The sequence below is a fragment of the Eurosta solidaginis genome, chromosome 1 (genome assembly GCF_040869045.1).
Source record: "Eurosta solidaginis isolate ZX-2024a chromosome 1, ASM4086904v1, whole genome shotgun sequence".
NCBI classification, from domain to species: Eukaryota; Metazoa; Arthropoda; class Insecta; order Diptera; family Tephritidae; genus Eurosta; species Eurosta solidaginis.
In genome coordinates this window covers 310,494,597-310,515,141 of record NC_090319.1, presented here as the reverse complement: position 1 = coordinate 310,515,141, position 20,545 = coordinate 310,494,597, and the positions used below count along the sequence as shown (strand labels likewise).

The 20,545-nt window shown below is 35.7% G+C and overlaps 1 protein-coding gene across 1 annotated transcript in view; it reads left to right on the top strand.

The window, feature by feature from the left end:
• Positions 1–20,545, top strand: part of Cad99C (cadherin-99C) — a 263,834-nt gene that overhangs the window by 130,573 nt on the left and 112,716 nt on the right. The window contains exon 4 of the mRNA XM_067761516.1: positions 661–783. Coding sequence (XP_067617617.1) covers positions 661–783 — 123 coding nt within the window. The remainder of the gene's footprint in view (positions 1–660; positions 784–20,545) is intronic.

Here is a 20,545-nt window from a genome sequence, read left to right as displayed (position 1 = left end):
ATTTGTAAAAAATTGACGAGATCGGTTAAATACCACGCCCACTTTTATATAAAAGATTTTTAAAAGTATCGTAGACGAAAATAATAAGTTGTATCTCTGCGAAAAGAAGCTTTGTATCAGTAGAATTTTACTTTCTAAATTGAATTATGTATAGCATTAAATTAAATAATACTAAAATTTTTGAAAATGGGTGTGGCACCGCCCCTTTTATGACGAGTCTCCAAATTCCCGTTCGCAGTATGGAACTTAATTTTCCTACCGGGAACATATGTACGTATACACATACTTCATGCAATAGCATATGCAAGAGTCATCATAAAAAAGATTTAGCTCATACAAACAAAAGACAAATATAAATATGAAAGTGCATTAACTTACCGCTGTGCGATTTCGTTTAGTGAAATGCAATTTTTTATGGTAAAATTTTACAGTTGCACGCTATGCACAAAATGAGCTCGTAAAAATAACAAAAAAATGCTTAGCAAACAAATATGCAAACATTTAAAAGTTGCTTTATTTTTTACTTTTTGCCATTGCAGAAAGAAATGCATCTTTTTAGAACAACCTTTTTTGTATCTTCTTCCTATATTACAAATATTTGATATTATTTGCTTTTGTTTTAATTTTTGCTTTTTTTTCTTCTACTTTTCTGCTCCACAGGTTTCCTGCACCGTACGCGAAACAAACAAGCGACGCAACATTCCGATTATTGTGCGCGTATCTGATATCAACGACAATGCTCCGCAATTCCTGAACACACCCTATGAGGTCACAGTGCCGGAGGTAAGAAATGAACAACAATCTTTAAAAATTAAGGAAAGAATCGTTACCCAAAAAAAGTATATATATATGTGCAATTGGCAAAGTCCTAAACTTAATGCAATAGCGTCTCAAAAATTTATTTTAGTTAAAGTAAACATGATATGTAAAGATTGCAAAATAGTTCTAGTGAAATTATAATTGTTACTGCATTCGTGAATGTAAATGAAACCGCAACTGAATACCTAACTGCAATCGTTAACTTAACCACAATTCTGACCACTACCGTAAACTTTTCAGTCAACATGGTCAGAACAATATTCGTAAGTGTAACCATAACCGTCACATCTGTGCATACCATAACCACAATATTTATCACAACACCGCTAGCAATCCCGTTTATCCTAGCTGTAGCCAAAAGGGAAGCCATTAGCCTAACACGAGATGTGAAGCCATCGGCGGAACTCTAATTTTATATCGTAGAAACTCAGCGTAACTCTAACTGAAGCCTTGACAGTAGCTTCAAGACAAGAAAACACCGACTCTGACTCACGGTCCTAGGTCGGAATGATTTTCCCTCTTCTTTCCCCGTCTTAAAATCAGGCTTTTCGCCGTCAGCGGATTACTGCCACTTGCAGATCCCGTACGTTCGGTAACAAGAACCATTAAGGTACTAGCCCGACCATCTCGGGAACGACTTGGTATGACCACACGAAACCTTCTAGGCCATACCGTCCTCCCATCCCCTAGATCCATAAGAAACTTGTGGTCGGTAGAACCTCTGCAGTTAAAGAAACAGGATTCGCAATGGGTAGGTTAGGTTGACAATTGCGCTGGCAACCCCTTGAAAAGGGTACCTGCCGCGGATATATTCTAAGCCCCCTAACCCACTGGATCCGTGATAGCGCTCTCTCTTCTTACTATTTAAAACCTTTCTTAACGCTTCTTCTTTATTTTGCATCACAATCAGCTGTTCCAGCTTCATAAATCTCATTGAACTCTCGCTTTTCTTGCATTCTATATGCGCCCATTCGCTTACATTGTTTTCGTGATCTTTTGATAGCTATCCTCTTTAATCTCTCTCCCTCGACTAATCTTTGTTGCGTGATTCAACTTCATCGTACCATCAAAAGTTGGCCTCAGCCGTCTTATTCTATTATTGGGAAGAAAAATTTTCCACCATAGCAATATTTGTTGATCTGATAAAGCTGACTTTACTTGCTAAGTCTTAAAACCATTTAAGCTACAAATCACTCAAGAGGAACAATTCACGTAATATACCGGATATACTGGCCAACCGGGAGTATTGATCATGGATCTTCTACCGTCATCTTAAAAAGACAAACAGCGTAAATTTAGAACCCTTAACTGTTAAACCACATATCCGGTTACTATGGCGTTCGGATAAGCCCTTACTTCAAAGAGTAGTAGTCCAAGGCGTTTGCGCACGATAACAACTACCTCAAGGAAGTTAAACTACCTGTTTATAGTCTCTCTTAAACAATACTTATTCAACACATAACCACATTTTCGATGGTAAATGACGAGGATGTAATCTTGTTGAAAAAACAACACCAACTGTGTATTGTCTATGTTGACAGACCACTGTCCCTCAAGATCCCTTTTATACCATTCACTGCTTCATGAGATATAAAATTGGTACTTATTATTCGAATAACATTGGTTTTTGCGGCTCCCCTATTCCTTTCAATCGTGGTAACTGCTACGATCAGGGATTCTGGTTTGCGTTGGATTGAGTCAATTCTCTACCTAGAAAATCTAAATGTGAGAGAAATCCTTTACTTCAAGAACTTTCACGCTCGCAAATATCTGGTACAGGGAGCTCACTTGCGTGATCATGGCGGATGAAGTTCATCTCATAGTGGATCCAATTTGATGAAAGTAGATATCAATCAACACGTCTGGGTATATAATTAAATAGAAATTGAAAAGCAATATTACACTTAAAGGCTGCCACATGTACATCTTTAAAAAGAACTTCTTTTAATATCAAACTACAAACATTTTCCATACAAACAAACCTATTATAGCTGCAATCTTGATAAACACGCTTAGCGGGAAGCGACTGCCCTGAATGCCGCCTAATATGCCACGTTCAAATAACTGAAATGCAATTCTAGTTAAAATTATTTTGTGGCGAAGTATTAGGCAATGAGCAAAAATGATTATTGTGTGGCAGGCGCATGCATAACATTAACAACAAACAATTTGAAACAATAACAAAAGCAATTCAAACAAAAATTTATAACAACAATAATAGAAGCTGACTCCAACTAGCTATGCTACACGAACACTACAGTCGCAATGTAGCCACCGCGAGCAATTAAATATGAAATGTTCTAAAGCAAGATTTACTCTGTTGTTGTAGACTTACTGCTGTAGCTCTACAACAAAATTTCTCGTTTTATACGTCAAGCGGTTAACAGGAAGTCCATTGGCAATTTGGCAAAACCTTGTGGGTGGTTTTTACTGCGCTCACAACGGGTTCTTAAGCGCCCACGCTAGTTTACATTTGTAAAGGTTGTTAACGTTGCTTGCTGCTACCGTTGCTGACCGTTGTTTTCTTTCTTTTTTTTATAAGCGTATACATTTAATTTTGACGTTTACAGCTAAATAAATGAATGTTTATGATATCTAAAAAGAAAACGGCAAGTAAATTTGATTTTTGTATAGAAATATGAAAGACTTAAGAAACGAACTTGTTTTTGTTAGAATTTTATTTTTAAGCGTTAATAATCATAACAAAATTTTGTTATTGGTTTGCAGAATTTATGGTAGCCAAAAAAAGTCAAACGATTTTTTCAAAGTCCTTCATTTACAGCCTAAACAAACCAAGGATAGTGTAGCTAAAAACGATGGCGTGAGAAATCACCAGCTATCCAGATTTCGCAAACCGCCTATGAAAGTTGAGGAAAAGGGTGGTCTCCACTTTACTAAAAGGACCAGGTACAAGGCAATCTAGATTATCTTGGTGTTACAAAATGGCGCCCTGCAGCCCAGTGAAGGAGCGACTAGCGCGATTTGTTGGGCGATCATAACCGTTTAAGCGCTTGTGCTCTTTAATGATATTGTGGGGAATTGCCTATTATTTCTCATTCATATTTAGTTCATTTAAAAAATAAAAATAAATATAAGGCGCGATAACCTCCGAAGAGATCTAAGGCCGTGCTTGTTTTCCAATTTGCGTTGTGGTCCTCTTGATTTTCCCTACAAATTGGCCGGACGGGACCTACATGCTTTAAGCCCACTCCGAACGACATCTGCAAGGCAGATGTGTTTTCACTGAGAGCTTTTCATGGCAGAAATACCCACGGAGCGCTTACCGAACTCTGCCGAGGGGAGACCCCGCTTAGAAAAATTTTCTTCTAATTTAAAACCCTATTTCTAAAATTTTTGTGTGGTAGGCGGAGCACGCTACCATCACACCACGGAGGCCTTGACACCACGGTGGTTAGTGACTCATTATTACAACGACTCTTTTCTGACAATTTGTTATAATCTAAGTCCTCAATTCATAATCCTTCCAAAGATTTTACTCGACTCTGCGCCACGTATGCTTGTTTTGATGTCACTTCTACCGGACTGTATGTAATATTTGTTCCAAATATGAGCCAAATCGGACCACAAATACGATTTTTTTGAATATCTCGATCCTTGCCCCACCTAGCGGCGATTTTTTCACAGGCCGCTTTCTATTCATGTATGTATCATGTGTTCCAAATATGAACCAATAAGACCACAAATATGATTTTCTGAAGTATTTCGATCAATGCGCCACCTATCGGAGTTTTTTCTTGTTATTGCATTGTCATCGGGTTCTGAGCTAGCTTATCGGGAATTTACTTAAAATTCAATTACGAAATTCGTGCCGGCCAGTCAGCCTGTCAAGTCAAGCTAAATAAAACCGTTTATAAACGTGATTTTTTTGCGTTTAGAATTAAAGCAAGAGGTAACTTTTGAACTCCACCCACGGGTGCCTATTCAGCGACTTAATATCCCTAAAAATTGATCTTTTAGTCCGTTTAACATATCACTTTTCTGTGTTATCATTACATCAAAACAAGCCTATGTATCGCATTCACATTTGCAATTCACCAATTACCGGCGTAGTTGATGTAGAAAGCTTGCAAGAAAATTTATTTTTAATATTCTGTGAGTTTTCCGGGGATATAACGAAATGTTTATGAATGATTACAGAGAAGGATGGTTGAAGAAGAGCAAGATGCTATGCGTTTGAGACAAGGGAGATATTTTTTTTGCAGAACGGCGATCTTTAGCAAAGTTTTTCACTTGAATACTCCTTTCACCATACCACATTATGTTTCTTCGAGAATAGGCTTGACATGGGATCTTCATAAACCCTTTGGTCGATGCCTTGACAATGAAGCATCATGGCGCTTTCTTTGCTTTGAATAGACCAAAGATTTTCTGTTGATCCAATATTACTTTCAAATCGCTTACTTAAAATCCTATTGAGTTTTCAGGCTGAATTTTGTTTTGAAGTATACGTAAGCTGAATCGCGACAGGACAAAATTCTCTGCAGTGTTATCATCTTATACGTTAAAGCATAATATAGCTACCAGTTCAAAAGTGCGCTGATGTTCAAAAACATAATGGAAAGTATTTCCTCTTGTCCTCGCTAAAAGCCAGACACATTTTGTTCTCCTCTTTATGAACTATATTAAACATAAACAGGTTCAAGTGCACTCGAATAACAGGCTGCAATAACCTGGATCAAGCAAATATTAAGCTTTCTATGATATGGTCGATAATACACGGCTGATAGGGGATTGGAAAATACCCGTGGTAGGTATGCCTGTCGTAAAAGGCGACTAAAGTATCAAATTTATTCAAGGAATTATTAAGCGCAACACTTTCAGAGGATTGCCAACGCAATTTATAACTTCTTGCTAACCCTATTGTCAACCCCACTTACCCGTGGCGAATCCTGTTTCTTGAGCAGCTGAGGCTCTGGTAACGCCAAGTGTCTTATAGATGTAGGAGGGCGGTATAGCCTAGAAGATATCATGTGGTCATACTAAATCGTTCCCGATATGATCGGGCTAGTACTTTAATGGTGCTCCTTAACGGGATGTACCGGATTTGTATCCGGCAAAGGACCATTAACGTGGATAACACACCCCAGAATCTTCGAGGGGTGACCTTATCGCTACAACAACCACAAGAGTAATAACAGATAACAAACAGAGTGGTGCAACTTAAGATTATAGAACACACTTAGCAGAACCAATGTCTGCGGAATAACTCATAGAGTTCTTAGGTATTAGTACATTACTCCATCTAGGACCCAGCAGATGCGAACTTAGTATTGGCTATGTTAAAAACATGTTTTTTGGAAGCAGGTCCTGGGGTGTGTTATCCACGTTAATGGTCCTTTTCCGGATACAAGTCCGGTACATTCCGTTAAGGAGCACCATTAAAGTACTAGCCCGATCATCCCGGGAACGATTTAGTATGACCACATAATATCTTCTAGGCTATACCGCCCTCCTACATCTATAAGACACTTGGCGTTACCAGAGCCTCAGCTGCTCAAGAAACTGGATTCGCCACGGGTAAGTGGGGTTGACAATAGGGTTAGCAGGAAGTTATAAATTGCGTTGGCAATCCTCTGGAAGTGTTGCGCCTCATAATCCCTTGAATAAATTTGCTACTTTAGTCGCCTTTTACGACAGGCATACCTACCACGGGTATTTTACAATCCGCTATCAGCCGTGTATTATCGACCACATCATAGAAAGCTTAATATTTGCTTGATCCAGGTTATTGCAGCCTGTTTTTCGAGTGCACTTGAACCTGTTTATGTTTAATATAGTTCATAAAGAAGAGAACAAAATGTGTCTGGCTTTTAGCGTGGACAAGAGGAAATACTTTCCATTATGTTTTTGAACATCAGCGCACTTTTGAACTGGAAGCTATATTATGCTTTAACGTATAAGATGATAACACTGCAGAGAATTTTGTCCTGTCGCGATTCAGCTTACGTATACTTCAAAACAAAATTCAGCCTGAAAACTAAATAGGATTTGAAGTAAGCAATTTGAAAGTAATATTGGATCAACAGAAAATTTTTGGTCTATTCAAAGCAAAGAAAGCGCCATGATGCTTCATTGTCAAGGCATCGACCAAAGGGTTTATGAAGATCCCATGTCAAGCCTATTCTCGAAGAAACATAATGTGGTATGGTGAAAAGAGTATTCAAGTGAAAAACTTTGCTAAAGATCGCCGTTCTGTAAAAAAAAATATCTCCCTTGTCTCAAACGCATAGCATTTTGCTCTTCTTAAACCATCCTTCTCTGTAATCAATTATAAACATTTCGTTATATCACCGGAAAACTCACAGAATATTTAAATTAAACTTTCTTGCAAGCTTTATACATCAACTACGCCGGTAATTGGTGAATTGCAAATGCGAATGCGATACATAGGCTTGTTTTGACGTTATGATAACACAGAAAAGTGATAGGTTCCACGGACTAAAAGATCAATTTTTAGGGATATTGAGTCGCTGAATAGGCATCCGTTGGCGGAGTTCAAAAGTTAGCTCTTGCTTTAACTCTAAACGCAAAAAAATCAAGTTTATAAACGGTTTTATTTAGCTTGACTTGACAGGCTGACTGGCCGGCACGAATTTCGTAATTGAAATTTAAGTAAATTCCCGATAAGCTAGCTCAGAACCCGATGACAATACAATAATAAGAAAAAACTTCGATAGGTGGCGCATTTATCGAAATACTTCAGAAAATGTTAATTGTGGTCCGATTGGTTCATATCTGGAACACATGATACATACATGAATAGAAAGCTGCCTGTGAAAAAATCGCCGCTAGGTGGGGCAAGGATCGAGATATTCAAAAAAATCGTGTTTGTGGTCCGATTTGGCTCATATTTGGAACAAATATTACATACAGTCCGGTAGAAGTGACATCAAAACAAGCATACGTGGCGCAGAGTCGAGTAAAATCTTTGGAAGGATTATGAATTGAGGACTTAGATTGTAACAAATTGTCAGGAAAAAGTCCTTTTAATAATGAGTCACTAACTACCGGGTGTCACGGCCTCCTTAGTGTGATGGTAGCGTGCTCCGCCTACCACACAAAAATTTTAGAAATAAGGTTTTAAATTAGAAGAATATTTTTCTAAGCGAGGTCACCCCTCGGCAGTGTTTGGCAAGCGCTCCGGGTGTATTTTTGCCATGAAAAGCTCTCAGTGAAAACACATCTGCCTTGCAGATGTCGTTCGGAGTGGGCTTAAAACGTGTAGGTCTCGTCCGGCCAATTTGTAGGGAAAATCAAGAGGAGCACGACGCAAATTGGAAGAGAAGTTCGACCTTAGATCTCTTCGGAGGTTATCGCGCCTTACATTTATTTTTATTTTTTAAATGAACTAAATATGAATGAGAAATAATAGGCAATTAAATAAAGAATAAAAACTTTAAAATAAAATAAAAAAAAAATGTTTAAATTAAATGGTTTTATTGAAAACAATACTTACATGAAGTAATAAGAATACTAAAAGCTAGAAAATAATTAGATTAGGTCCTAGGTACTAGTCACCACACTCCACATCAATCTACGGCGTTGATCAGACCATTAAATAAAAGCAAATTTCTATTGATAGACTTATATAAGACCAACTGAATCTTAATAAGGTTATGCTACACCTCACATTTTTATAAATTTCATGCGCCAAACGCTTTTATTTAATTGTATGATCAAAGCCGTAGATTGATGAGGAGTGTGATGACTAGTACCTAGGACATAATCTAATTATTTTCTACCTTTTAGTATTATTATTACTTCACCGCGGCCACCGTGGTGTGATGGTAGCGTGCTCCGCCTACCACACCGAATGCCCTGGGTTCACACCCCGGGCAAAGCAGCATCAAAATTTCAGAAATAAGGTTTTTCAATTAAAAGAAAATTTTTCTAAGCGGGGCCGCCCCTCGGCAGTGCTTGGCAAGCACTCCGAGTGTATTTCTTTCATGAAAAGCTCTCAGTGAAAACTCATCTGCCTCGCAGATGCCGTTCGGAGTCGACATAAAACAAGTAGGTCACGTCCCGCAAATTTGTAGGAAAAATTAAAAAGGAGCACGAGCAAATTGGAAGAGAAGCTCGGCCTAAAATCCCTTCGGCGCCTTACACATATTTTATTTTTAAGTATTGTTTTCAATAAAGCCGTTTAACTAAAACTTTTTTTAAATTATATTTTTAAGAAATGGAAGAAGAGCTTATTTTTAAACTCTAACCACGGACTCGTCTTTACCGACCCAAAATCTATAAGAATTGAACTATCTATTCCGTGGAACATACCAATTTTTTTCAATAGGGCTGTGTAATCTAACCCGTGTTAGTTTTCTCACGGATATGAGCAGTGTTATGCATGGTATTACTAACTAATTCCGGTTTACAGCATGGCGAAATTTTAAACTTTATTCTATTAAATGTGGCGCTGTAACGCGCATTTTCCAAAATTTTCTAAAAATTGTATTTATTTTTAAATCTTCGTACTTTGCTACACTATATAACTACTCAGGTGGAATGTCTGTACAATTAAGTTGCATACCGCAGGGGTGTTAAATTTTTTTTCACGATTCGAGTCTGAAAACATTTTTTTTTTATAATGGGCATGGTCGCCAATCGATTTTGTTCATTAAGCAAGGTTTATATACAATAGCTAGGAAAACATCCATGCCAAATTCTCAATGACTTTTGATTTTCGGTTTACAAAATTTTTTAATTATATTCCTCTAATTATGGGCGGTGCCACGCCGGTTTTCAAAATTATTCCAACTTTATATTCAATGCATTATTATTCATTAGTCAACCCGAGTGTCAAGTTCCATCTATTCATCAGCCTTTGGTAGTGAGTATTTAATTTTTTCCATTTTTTCAAAGTTTTCGAAAGGCGCGGTCAATTTGCGATTTCGCTCATTATCCATACTCTTGTGAACAACTCGTATTGGGTATAAAAATGTGGATTTTATTTATTTTTAGTTAACACAATACCGGAAGAGTATTGATAGTAATTCCGATCAAAGACATGTATACCAATGAATCGAAGATGAGCCCACACTCCACGTCTGGCCAAATTTTTCTGCACTGGGATATATATACGCTAATATATACTGTGTTAGAATAAAAGCATACACTGAAAGAAATTTGTTGGGATATTAATTTTAGCATAACGTTATATCCATAGCTGTGTATGATCTTGCCAACGATTTTTTCCGTGTACAACCAAGTACATACATTCACATATATGTAAAACCGCCTACTTAACTTTAGTCATTAGCTGTCAGATTGACATGCATGCAAGCAAACCAACAACTTCTCATCTTCTAAAAAAATCCACAGCCATAAAAAAATTCGCATGGTTTTAGATTTGTTTTTTTTTTTTTTTTTTTTTTTTTTTTTTTTTTTTTTTTGTTTTGCTAATTCTCTTTTCATTGCGAAAGAAATCATTCAAAGCACCCAGGCAGATAAACATGTGCACCTTCATAAATGTAGTAGCTTTTGGCATAAAGGGAAACAAAACAAAACGTTTATAATGGTAACCAACAAAAGAAGGTAAATGAGGCTTTGTTGAAATGATGTCGGTGCGTCTGTGAAGACATTCATATAGAATAAGGAGATATGTTTGGAAATTTAAATTCTACCTAAGGCTTTTTGTTCACTATTCCTTTAGAATTTCTCTTCATAACACTTAATAACAACAATTATGGCTAATTGGTAGAGGAAACTTTAACAACTCTTAAATTATATCTACGTGTATAATAGAACGATTTGTGGTCCATAAGAAATTTGTACTTTTTTCTATTGGAATTATAAAGCATTTTATATTGTAAAACCATTGGCAAAATATATAAAATACTAGCAGACCCGGCAGCCGTTGTTCTGCCCTAAATTTGGCCTATCTGCATACATTTTAAAAAGCTTTTTCCGTCTAACTCTGCCCTCGCCCTCTTCACTTTTTCCTAATCCTTTTATTCGCTCCTCCCTCCGTCTTTTTTGCTTCATCTATCTTCATCTTCGTCACATTCTATCTATATCTCCTTTGTTCCAGTACCAGTCTCAGTCCCCCTCCGAGCCTCAGTCCCAGTCCTAGTCCTAACCCCAGTCCCAGCCCGCCTCTGGTCTACTTCTCGGAAAAGAGGATCGTGAATACTAATATAGGCAAATTTATATACCAAATTTCAGGCAAATCGAATAGGACATATGAAAATAGGTATGTGGGTATTATTAACTCTTGTCTCTATTTCAGCTTCTCAGTTTTGCCAGGTTGATGCGACTAAATCGAATATCACAATAGTTTAGAGCTCTCGTCAACAGCTTTCATTTGATATCCATATTACCCACACAATCTAGGGGTACCCGGGTCCACGTTTGAATAAAATCGACCGAAGCATCTTTTCAAATACCGACGACCAACTAACACACATTTTAGCCTTTCCTTTTATATATATAGATTTTTATGTTTCACACTTCACTATAATATTAAAACGAAATGCAGATATTCGTTGCTTTTGAAATTCGGCTTAAAAACTGCACATGGAAAAACTAAAGACTCTCCTGAATTAAAAAAAAAATGTCTTAGTACTTCTAAATCGCGACCCCTTCAGAAACCCGGGGTCCGGGGATAATCCCCTCCCCCCCTCTCGACGGGCCTGGTTATGTGCTATACTTGATATCATTCGCTATAATATTTTTTATTGATAGGCACGTTGTTTGATTAAACACCAACCAATTACACGAAAGTATATCCGCACCACCGGAAAATATGAGTGCCGGTGCGTATACGTAACATTTTATTATTACGTATAAACATATAAAAAAATTGCAATAAAATAATATTTGGACTACATACTGAGATATAACCTACCCTATCAAGTTAAATCAAACTAAACACGGGGCGCAAAACAAATCCAAAATCGGTTCAGTAGTTTAGGAGTCCAGCGCGGACAAACAATGTGACACGTGATTTTTATATATAAATTTTAAGATTTTAATATTTGGCTATAATTGGGACTCCAAAAACTTAACCAAACTTGACCAACCAAGACATTTAAGTAGATTTAGGAAGTGCGAGCTGCAGGAAGAAACCATTGTGAGCTATATGAATTTAAATTACTTAAAATTAATTACTCAAAGGCAGAAATAATTTCCAAACCACCTACCGCTTAACTAGTGATGAACACGTTCAAAACGTCTGGAAAAAGGGGCAATTGAGATTTCGTAGGCTTTTAGGGCGTCAGTTGAAAGCACTGAGAGAGGAAGTCATTAGAACTGGTACCGTCTACCAATGCAATAGTTTAACGACAGCTCAGAACTAGAGCTATTTCCTACAGGGTCTTTGCTTGAACACACCTGAAAGAAACTTTATCAACATTTTTCGAATGCGATATGGCAATTTTCATAAGAGCACGCGTTTGCGATGTCGCTCAGCTTAAACGAAACTAAGTCAGGCAGTGTAAAAAGATGGATGCAAAACACGATATTCATCTGCAAACAGTAAACAAAATGATCTTCATTAAAAAAAATGTTGTTGCTCATCGGACGAAAACAATTAATGCGACGTTGTAGGAAGTAGACCAGGGAATTAATTTCCGGACTGAACTTATGTTTAATGAGAGCAGATGGCGAAGTCGATTTCTACCTGGCTCAATTTGTAATCGGACACAATTACTTCCACAGAACTCGAAGGGCACACTTGGCTCATCAGGGAGGGTGTGCAGAAAAGCCGCTTGATTTCTTATTCTTGCCACTGCTGTCAATAACGTTATCTGCGAAAACGACAAATTGTATATGGTCAATACACATACGTGGAGGATATAGTACTGGAATATGGATGCTTAGCCCATAATAGTGAGCTAAATGCGATGCCAAGGACAGATTTTTTACCAAAAAGTTATCAATTTACTATAAAAAAAAATTATCGATTATTTATCTAAATGGTATCAAAACGTTATCGAAAGGTTATCAACTTGTATAGGAGCGATGCCAATTTTCAAGCGGTGTTTTATTGATGTTTTATAAATAAGTTATCGGAAAGTTATAGATATTTTGGTGGATTTTTATCGGCATGTTAGTGATTTGTTAACGGTGACTCATCGGTTTGTTATGAAACAGATACCGAAAAAACTTCAATATCTAATTTATCAAACATCTGGAGCGATAAGAAACCGATAGAATAATAACTTTTCGGAATCGATTGTAAGCCATAAAAAATCGGCGAGTTCACTTCAAAAATACTGAAATTATTTGTTTCTGGCAAAATTGCCTTAGTTCGCCTTATCTTTCCAAGCGCACAGTGTTTCGTGTAGAACAAGCTAGCTGGACAAAATTATTTTCTGAGATTTTCCGTTTCATATGCAGTCATTTATTAGAACTACGTCATTTTTTTCAGCCATATGTTCTTTTTTTTATTTTTTTCCAAAATTTTATTTCATATGCATACATTTGCTTATTTCATATACAGTAACTCATGTGAATAAGTGACATAGATCCAAAAAAATTTAAAGGACTTAAGAATATTACTTTATTGTACTTAGGTTGAATGGAATACAAATCTCAATACTCTAAAAAATTCAAAAAATTCGGGAAAAAAATTAGAACTTTTTATGAAAATTCGTCGAATTTTTCAAATATAATTTAGTTTTTGTTATAGATCGTGACAAATTTTCTTATGGGAAATTAGTTAACATAAATTTGCGAAAGCGAAAATTGTAAGAATTGTCCAAAAAGGGGTGCCTACTTATTTATGTGAGTGACTGTACATATCTACATACATATTTGTATGTATCCTGGCACTACAATTTTGACAAAATTATTTTTTAGTACCAGTCAGCAATGTAAAAGTGAATTACAATAATAATAATAACAGTGTAAATAATTAAATTAATTATGTGAAAATTATTACAAAAACTTAAAAGTAAAGTATCATACAAAGTAGAAAAGACAATAGATCTAAATTAAATAAAACCTGATCCAACAAAAAGTTATAGGGTAGGTTATCTTTTATAATTATATTATTATTCGCTATCATCACTTTCGTCGACTTGCTATCTACGTAGTATGCTAAAGCTTCTACATTGCTCAAGCATCTTGCATCTGGCTCACATGTCATCTTTTTGCCGGATATTTGAGTGGTTTTCTGTGATTTTTTTATAATGTTAGCGACATTTCTGTTACCGGACATACGCGTTGATACTTCTGCCGCATAAAGTAACTCACCAGGACTTCTAGATTGCAAGAGGTCATCCACTCGACGCCGTTTGGTTTTTTCACTGCAGCTAACAAAGTCCTTCTTTCGTCTTCCGGGACCGGGGTTACCTGAAGAAGTGGTTGGTTGGTCTGATGGCAACTTTGAATCCACCGTTATTGTAAATGTGAAGTCTGGACCCTAAAGCCACTTCGAGTTTTTATTCAAATATCTCTCCTTATGTCTTCCAGAAGTGTTCCACTTTTGATCCAGCTTCGACGAATATGCCGATATTTGAAAGCTTAAACTTTTTATCGAATACTCGGCTTCTTCGCTTAAATCGTACTTAAGTACAACAAAACTCAATAATTCTTTATATCTGATTTCCTTCGAATGTTGAACCAAAATGTCAAAAAACTCCGTTCTTGGTACGGTTATAACTAAACTGCTTTGTGTTGTTGATTTTCCGACAGGGTGAATAGTTGAATATTGTTGTGCTGCCATCTTAAGTGTCGTTGATCGTTCTCATTTGTGCAGTATTTATATTACATTCAGGTATTAGCGTAGATGCTACCAAATGGGATTGTTTTGTGTAGCGTTCCTGTGTGGTTATACCTGCATTAGGATTGCTTTGTATGTACCTGTTTTTATGCCTTGGTGATTGGTGCGGTAGGTTGTGGTAGGTTGAAGTCAGTGATCTTCACCTTTTTGCTTTTGGTGTGCTCTTGTTGACCTTGCGCGTTTTTTTTTTGTGTGTTTTATGGCAACGTGTTTGTTCCCTGTACCTGGAAGTTGGTTTTGCCGTTTGTAGATCAGCTTTAAAGGTTCAAATGTCTCGTCGGAGCTGGTATGTACATACATCCTATTTTACATGTAGAGATAACTACATCTACAAAAAAAAAAAATTAAAAATAGATGTGCAAAGAATTCGCAATGGTTTTTTCTTTCGACTATTAGAGAATACTTGCGACTATAACATATGTAAAATTTAGCCCGGATGTCCGCGGATGTATGTAACTTTTTTGTCCCTAAATTTAAAAATATAGAGAAAAAATAACTTTTCTTCTTAATAACGGAATTTTAAATATATTGAAAATACTCTAATTGTGAAAGAATTACTATTAAAAAATTTTACTTACCTTCGAGCTTAGAATCCATCAAAAAAATTATATAAAAGTGTTCACTTAAAAGAAATATGAAGCTTAATATTCAACAGGAATTTTGCAAATTAATCAATGCATTTTACGGCCACTCCTGCCTTCTTACTTCAATTACTCAATATGTATGAGCAAAAATATAAAAAAAAAGCAAAAATCCCGTTATTTTGTTTGTTTTGTTTCATTTCTCATTACACTTTTCTTGGAATAATATCTTTGTTTTTGTCCAGCTAGCTTGTTCTACACGAAATACTGTGCAGCGGTTAGTTTGAAAGCAGTAGTTTTCTAGAAGCCTGTTCTTTCACATATCAAAATTCTCGAGTGCTTGTTTCTAACGCTTACAACAACGAAGGCCTGGGTTTAAGTACCGGGCAAAGCAACATCAAAAATTTAGAAACAATTTTTTTCAATTACATAAAAGTTTGTTTTAGCGAGGGTTGCCCCTCAGCAATGGTTTGGCAAGCACTCAGAGTGTATTTCTACATAAAGCATGCAGGTCCAGCCAATTTGTAGGAACATTTAAAAGGAGCACGATGCAGATCGGAAGAAAAGCCAGCCTAAATATTCGGGGAGGTTGTACCAAGTATTCATTTTTATTTTTTAGGCACTTGAAAGAGAAAGGAAGTCTTCATCGAGTCTCGCAGTAAGGCTTACAAACTACGATCAATGCACAAGAAGAATTCGCATCACTTGCATGCTGCCCTCTACTTTTGTCTTGAATGATTTTCTACTCAGAATGCTTTGCACACAGAGTATATTAACTTTGATTGGGTAACGGTTGGTTGTACAGGTATAAAGGAATCGAGATAGATATAGACTTCTATATATCAAAACCATCAGTATCGAAAAAAAATTTTATTGAGCCATGTCCGTCCGTCCGTCTGTCCGTTAACACGATAGCTTGAGTAAATATTGAGACATCTTCACCAAATTTGACACACGAGCTTATCTGGACCCAGAATAAATTGATATTGAAAATGAGCGAAATCGGATGATAACCACGCCCACTTTTGATATATATATAATATTTTGCAAAACACAAAAACCTGATTATTTAGTAAATAATACACATAGAGTGTTGAAGTTTGACGTGTGGACTGATATTGAGACTCTTGACAAAAATTTTTAAATGGGCGTGGCACCGCCCACTTGTAACAAAATAAATTTTACAAATATTATTAACCATAAATCAAAAATCTTTAAACATATCGTAACAAAATTCGGCAATGGGAATGCTTTGAAGAAAAATTAACGAAATCGCTTAAGGATCACGCCCACTTTTATACGATTTTTAAATGGGTCGTGGACGAATAAAATAAGCTATATCTTTGCAAAAAAGAGCTTTATATCAATGGTATTTTATTTCCCAAGTGTATTTATAACAGTAAATAGGAAAAACTTCAAGTTTTAAAAAATGGGCATGGCACCGCGCCTTTTATGACTAAGCAATTTTCTATGTTTCAGGAGCCATAACTCGAGGAAAAGTTAACCTAAGAGCTGATAGCCCTGGCAGCTAATGCTCCTTTAATGTTAACATGTTAATTTAGTTAATTTGTTAATAAATAATAATAATAACCTATTGTAGTGAAATTGTGTACAGATATTTTCCTTATAGCAGAAAATATGTCTAGTAAAAATCGACGGGATCGGTTAAAGACCACGGCAACTTAGACATAAAACAAGTTTAAAAGGGTCGTAGACTAGAATAATAAGCTATAACTTGGCAAAAAAATAGGTTTGAATCAATGATATATCACTTATCTGAAATGAAATGTACAATTGAAGCTCACGCTGAGTATATAATGTTCGGTTACACCCGAGCTTAGATACCTTTACTTGTTTTTTGCGCTTCTATAATTTTTCAAATTTCTTTGAAGATGTTATAAGATTAAGAATTTTAAAAAGTTTTTATTAAGGACTAGTGACGTTATTAAATCCGGCTTGAGTGAGGCCTTTGAAGATCCTTGAAATAAAATAATAATGGTATTCAAGCTTTTAGTATTCAAATAACAGCAAGTCAGTAAAAATAATATGCACAACATTTGAATCGTGAGTTCGCAATTACACTGATCTATTTCGTGGTAAAGCACCAGCATTGCGTTTTCATTTATGCACTTAGCATGACAGCTGTCAATCATCGGAAACAACAGTGAGACAACTAACAAGTGTCATCTTCATCATCAAAGCACCTCAAATAATTTTGTTCAATTCTACAAATATTGTAATAGAACCAGTTTTTGCGGTAATTTTAACTTTATTATCCACGAAACCACTTTTCATTCAATTATTTACAACATCTAAACAGTCAAATGCGTTTGTCAAATGCACCTACAAACCACATGAAGGTAATTTACACACAACCTCCAAACGACGCATTCCAGTAAAGCAATCAATTGTTGAGACAAGTAGCTAGATTGTGGATTGGCGGTAGAGCAAACAAAAAAATTAAACAAACTGCTTCACACGATATTATTTTATATTATTACAAAAAACATATTCATACAAATATTTTTTTTGTACTTTTTGTCAAAATTTTGTGCGTATTTTTGTTAATTAAGTGGCAGTCGGAGCTTAAGTGATTGTACGTATGTATGTTTGTATATACAATGAACACCGCTTAGGCACTTGTCAATTTTGTGTTGTTTAAAGCTGGTTTGATTAGTTGCTGCGTTAGTTAGTCGATGGTGGCGTGTTTAGTAACATGTTGCTCTTAATGAAGCCAACGCGCAACATTTTGCTAACGAAACATGTCACATTGTGACACCACAGCTAAATGACATTTGGTGGATATTTTTTGCAGTTATTATATATATATATATATATTTTAGTTCAATTATATATTTAAGCATTTTTACTTGTTGTGGTTTATTCAGAAATACTATATATCATGTGATATATGACAGAGATAAAGAGCAAGAGTCAATGATATTTACTTCTTTGTGTTCATATAATGAAAATTTTTATAGTAATAATAATAAATACTTAGCAAACGTAAATGCCAAACGAGCTTTTCTGTGATAGTAAAATTTTCCCAGGTGTGGTATTTAAATAATTATATTGTAGAAAAAATTGCGACAGGCTGTGAGCCCCAATATATAGCATGACTCAACCTGCTATGGAATCGTAACATACGATCACGGATCGAAAACTATTTTCACTCAAGCAATAATAATTAGTCTATCCAACTATTTAAAAAATAATAATATTTTATGGATCTAGTGAGTACACGTTGTCCCTTATTTCAATAATCCGGTAAACCATTTCGGAGTTATTGTGTTAAAAAAACCGCATTCGACCACGGATCGTATGTTACGATTCGGTCCCTGGGTTTGGCGAAATAGAAATTTCTGCGCAAAATTTCTGCTGTAACTTTAATTTTTTATTTCAAGAATGTACTGAACTCTTACTCGTGCAAAAAATGTCAAAGCCGCAGCTGCCTGCGAAGCTTTCGGGGAGAAAACAGGACAACAATATTTCAAATATAGCTTTCCTAAGAAAATTCAAACTCCCGAAAACAAAACCTTCAACAAGCTCTCAAAATCTTTCTTTAATCTTGTAAGCTTTTTCGATTTTCAGGATTTGGAAAATAAATTCTAAATCCGATACGATATTTATTATTAATATATTGAAATTTGAAAGAAATATTTTTGAAATACGATTTTTCGATATCAAAATTTCAAATCAAATAAACTAATGTTAATAGTATAAAATGCCAAAGTTTTGAGAAATATTCTTCGATACCACAGTTTTTCAGAAACTGAAGGTTTCATGAAAATATTAGTTTAGGTAAAATTTTATTTTTTCGAAATAGGTTTGTTTTTGTTTCGAAAAAATTCGAAATTTCGATAATTTTGATAGTTTCAAATTAATGTCGATTATATGAACTCTACAGACTTACAAATTGTTTCCAAATTCTAAAACTCTTTTTTTTTAAGGTATGACACAATTCGAAAATTTTTCTATTTTTCGATACCGCAAATTTTGAAAATCTCACTCCTCTGGCTTTATAAAATGTAAAGAGATCAGTTCCGTGTTTCATAAAAAAATCAATTCTATTTTGAATAAATATCTTCGATTTTTAGTAGCTCGTTTTTCAAAATAATTTTTTTCCGATGCCGAAAAAGTTTTAAATTTCGATGATGTGGAGTATTTCAGATTTATAGAAAATAAGTACCAGGTGCATTTGCAAATTGATGTGACTCAACATGCAGCCAAAATCTCAGAGCCAAAGTGCATGCCCGCAATGAACACACTTATGCTTACTATACCTCAGAAGAAATTTAGGCTGAGCTTCACTTCCAATTTGCGTCGAGCTCCTTTTAATTTTTCCTAAAAATTGATTAACGGTACCTCCGAGCGGCGTTGTCAACACAAATGAGTTTTCGCTGATAAGCGTATCACGACAGGGATTCAATCGGAGCTCAATCACTACCGTGGGGCGACCCTGTTAGAAACAGTGTTTTCTAATTGAAAAAAAACTTGTTTCAAAATTTTTGATATTGCTTTGTCCGGGACTTGAACGCAGGATCTTCGGTGGGGTAGGTGGAGCACGCTACCACCATACGACAGTGTATTTCCGATTAATATCAATTATATATATTTTACCGATTTTCAAAAATATTTTCCTTACGACACAATTCGGAATATATAATATAAGTCGAAAATTTCGAAAATATCACTCCGGTCGTTTTATAGAAAACAAAGAGATCAGTTCCGGGTTCTAACAGAAATTCTATTCGACTTGGAACAAAAAAAGCTCAAGCTTAGGCGAACATTATGAATCTGTATATAAATACATCAATCGCTCGTTGGCAGCAGAGCACCTGTTGGCATCACTTCAAATTGCTGTCCATCAAATGTTCTTCGCTCTTTATGTTTTCTTTTATTTCTCATTTGCTGTCAACGCGCGCCGCAAATCCACTTCAACAAGATATGTTTTGAAAGCTTTGGTTGCTGCTGCCGCAAATACATCAATCAGCGAGCAACGGCTTAAATGTCTTTTGGCTATCGGCCACTTGCCCTCTCGTGGTTGTTGTTGTTGGCATCTTGTTGCATGTGTTGCTGGAAATGCACAAAGGCATGCGGAAATTGATTATTACAATTCTTAGGTTGTATTTATTTTATGCTCTCATTTCCATTTCTGCTTTGTTATTGTATTTTTTATTTATCGCTTTCTTTCCTTTCCTTTGCTTTTGTCTTGCGGCATTCAATTTAATTGCACATTTGCAAGGAAATTGCACAATTCATAAATGTATTAGAACAAAAACAAAAAAGATCATCAAGTGAAGTTATTAACGTTACAATGTTAAATACCGTTATATTTTTGCTACTGGCATTTACTATTTGATTGGCGTTGACACCGACCGCTTTTGAAGTGAGTGAGTGC